General features: G+C 38.6%; 1 protein-coding gene across 1 annotated transcript; it reads left to right on the plus strand.

Annotated features, from left to right (window-relative positions):
• Window positions 1-1,303: 1,303 nt before the first annotated feature.
• LOC147637594 (uncharacterized) lies at window positions 1,304-2,501 on the plus strand. The gene is made up of 2 exons (XM_086799410.1): window positions 1,304-1,439; window positions 1,905-2,501. Exons 1-2 carry the CDS (start codon window positions 1,359-1,361, stop codon window positions 2,262-2,264), a joined length of 441 nt encoding a protein of 146 aa, XP_086655536.1. The 5' UTR covers window positions 1,304-1,358; the 3' UTR covers window positions 2,265-2,501.
• Window positions 2,502-2,943: the final 442 nt, after the last annotated feature.

Below are 2,943 nucleotides of genomic sequence, written 5' to 3' on the forward strand. Positions count from 1 at the left end.
TTAACTCTCAAAGAAAACACAACTTCGAAAATTATGTTCCAAAAGAAGCCTAACCCCAAGGAAATTTTGTTGAGGCCAGCGTACCTTGCAAGCCTTCAACTTTTGAAGTCCAAGGCAAGGATGCAAATTTTAGCTTTAGATTATGTGACAACTCAAAGGTCTAACAGTGAAGGTCCTACATTGTGAGAAGATCACAACTCTTATCCAAATAAATAAATGACCACATTGAAATTGTGTGCATCATCAACACAAGCATGATAGTGAGTTTTTTTCAAAAACCTTTTGTGAGAAGTCTCATAAGACTAAGAGATGTGACCAGTGCTAAAATTTGAAAGCTCTAGCAAGCTTAGAACACTATTTTAACTCTTAAACCCATCTTTGAAAATTATGTTCCAAAAAAAGCCTAGCCCTAAGTAAATTTTGGTGAGGCCAACGTACCTTATAGGCCTACAACTTTGAAGTCCAAGGAAGGGTTGCAAATTTTAGCCTTAAATGTGATAACTCGAAGGTCTAAAGGTGAAGGTCCTACATTGTGAGAACGTCACTACTCTTATCCAAAGAAATAAGGGGCCCCATAGAGATTATGACATGTGCATCATCAGCACAAACATGATAGTGAGTTTTTTATCAAAGTAATTGAAAGTTTGGGTGGGTTGTCATTTCAAACATAACTTTATCAAAGTAATTGAAAGTTTTTTATCAAAGTAATTGAAAGTTTGGGTGGGTTGTCATTTCAAACATAACTTTTTGAGAAGAGAAATCCAAATGCAACATTGTGTTGGGTGGCTAAAATGTTGTGGGGTGGGCCTAGTAAAGCACCAATTTTCATGCATATGCACATGCACACACATTTGTGCATTTGTTTAAGTGAGCCTAAAAAAGATTGATAAAATGCAAATATTTTATAGGATCTATTTGTGTCAAAGGAGTGGGTTCCTTTATTGAGGAATTTTTTTTATTGTTTATTATGAAACCAGTCAAAAAGAGCATGTGGAAAAAAATGGGGTATGGGGTTGTGTATTTGTTTTAAATTTAAAAAATACGTGTTTAAATTCTAAAAATACGTGCAAATTCTACAGGAGGGTTTCTAAATTTCTAAATGTGTGGAAGGTTTTATAGTATAGGTACCAAGAACTACTTGGAAAATGTAGAGAGAAACCAAATGGACAAAAGGCACACTAGTCCAAAACGTATGAGAAAATCAAGAGTAGAAGCCAACGTCATTGAAAAAGAACGTGTTGCATGGTTGCTCGTGGCATTACACAACGTGTTCCTTGCCGAAGCTTTGAGTGTGGGCGCCCCTATAAGACTATGGCCCCCTGTGAAGATGATACACTGCTTCATCCAAAACATCAGAAATGGCGCGCAATTCTGTCTCTGTGTTGCTTTTTTTTGCACTCGTCTTCCTCCTAGCTGGTTGCTTAGAGAATGCGCAAGCTGTAAGTCGTTAATTACGTAGCTCATGCGTGCATCAAATCGCTAATCATCTTCTTGCAGTCAGTCGTGTTGTGCTTATTTTTGTTTCTTAATTACTGCCCTTCATCTAATCAAGGTTGCCAGATATGAACCAATAACGGCTAGGGTTTTAAAACCCATGTAGTTATGCTGGTTACAACGGCGATTATCTTCCTTGAACTGTTGATTAATTCTCATCCAATGCCTCTGCCCTCATTGTGTAATTTTCCCAGGCATGCTTAAGCTTCTTTATCTAGAAATACTACCATAATTACTCGCCATGTTTATGTGGAAACACTTGCAAGTTAATCATTTGATAATGGCTGCTAATCGTTCGATAATGTCTGTGTCTCTCGGGCCCTATTAATTATAAACGGATCTCGTTTGAACCCATATATGACTTGCCTTCTTAAATAATGTGAGTTTTTTGGGTGTGTTGTGTGAAGCAGTGCACGGGCAATTACTCAGAGACATGTGTGGAGGAGACGCTAAGCTCATCTTTACTTAGCGCAAGCTGTGCGGATGACAGTGGGGATTATGTGGCCACCTCCATAGATCTGAACAATCACATAACGAATACCAACGGGGTGCTAGAATGTGAGAGCGGGTTTGGGGACTACGCTGATTCATGCCGCTACTCCCAGCTCTCCTATGGCTACATACTCTCGGCCAGCTGCAGGAACGAGTCCTCAGTCTACCTCTCCACTTCCATTGACCTCAACCTTTGTATCTCTAATGAGAATGGTGTTCTCACTTGGGCTTGCCTTGATGATCTTGCTGATGCATCCTCCAAGGCCTACCTCCTCTAACTTTTTATCCCTATGTCATCCTTGGTGCCTCCATCATCATCCACTCTAACATCCTTCACAACCTAGAAGATATTGCTACCCTTGTCACGTGACCTACTTCAATATCTTCACCTTGAAATAAACCTACACACTTGCCATGCTACTTCAATATCTTTCACCTTCAAATAAACCCACACACTTGCAATGCTACTTCAATATATCTTCACCTTTAAATAAACCTAAACTCATCTCGAGATACATGTTTTGTCTTCCATCTTTACCTTGAGTTCCACGTATGTTTACATACGCTTGTCCTAGTTCGAGCTTATGTGTAGTGTACCCCTGTTTTGTCCAAGTTGGAGTTAATATTGTGTTACCTTCTACATTGACTTTGCCTCCAAAAGAAATGACACTATAAAGTCCATGTCACTAAGATTTACACAGGAACTACAATGATGTAGAGATGGATAACAAATTATCCTAAGCCCCTAAATTGTTTGAATCAGTCTATAACAAATAAAAACCATTACACTAGCATGCCCTAGCATGTTTTTTTACAATGAAAAGTACCATTAATGGTTCACTCTAGCATTTTTTTGAACTTACAGGATTTTGGTGGCCTTACAAACTTTATTACGTCCATCATGAATTCAACCTTAACACAATTTTCTCCTTCCTTTGTGTTTTATCTTCTATCTTG

Source organism: Cibotium barometz, chromosome 6, assembly GCF_041138505.1.
Source record: "Cibotium barometz isolate CiBa-2024 chromosome 6, ASM4113850v1, whole genome shotgun sequence".
Lineage (NCBI taxonomy): Eukaryota > Viridiplantae > Streptophyta > Polypodiopsida > Cyatheales > Cibotiaceae > Cibotium > Cibotium barometz.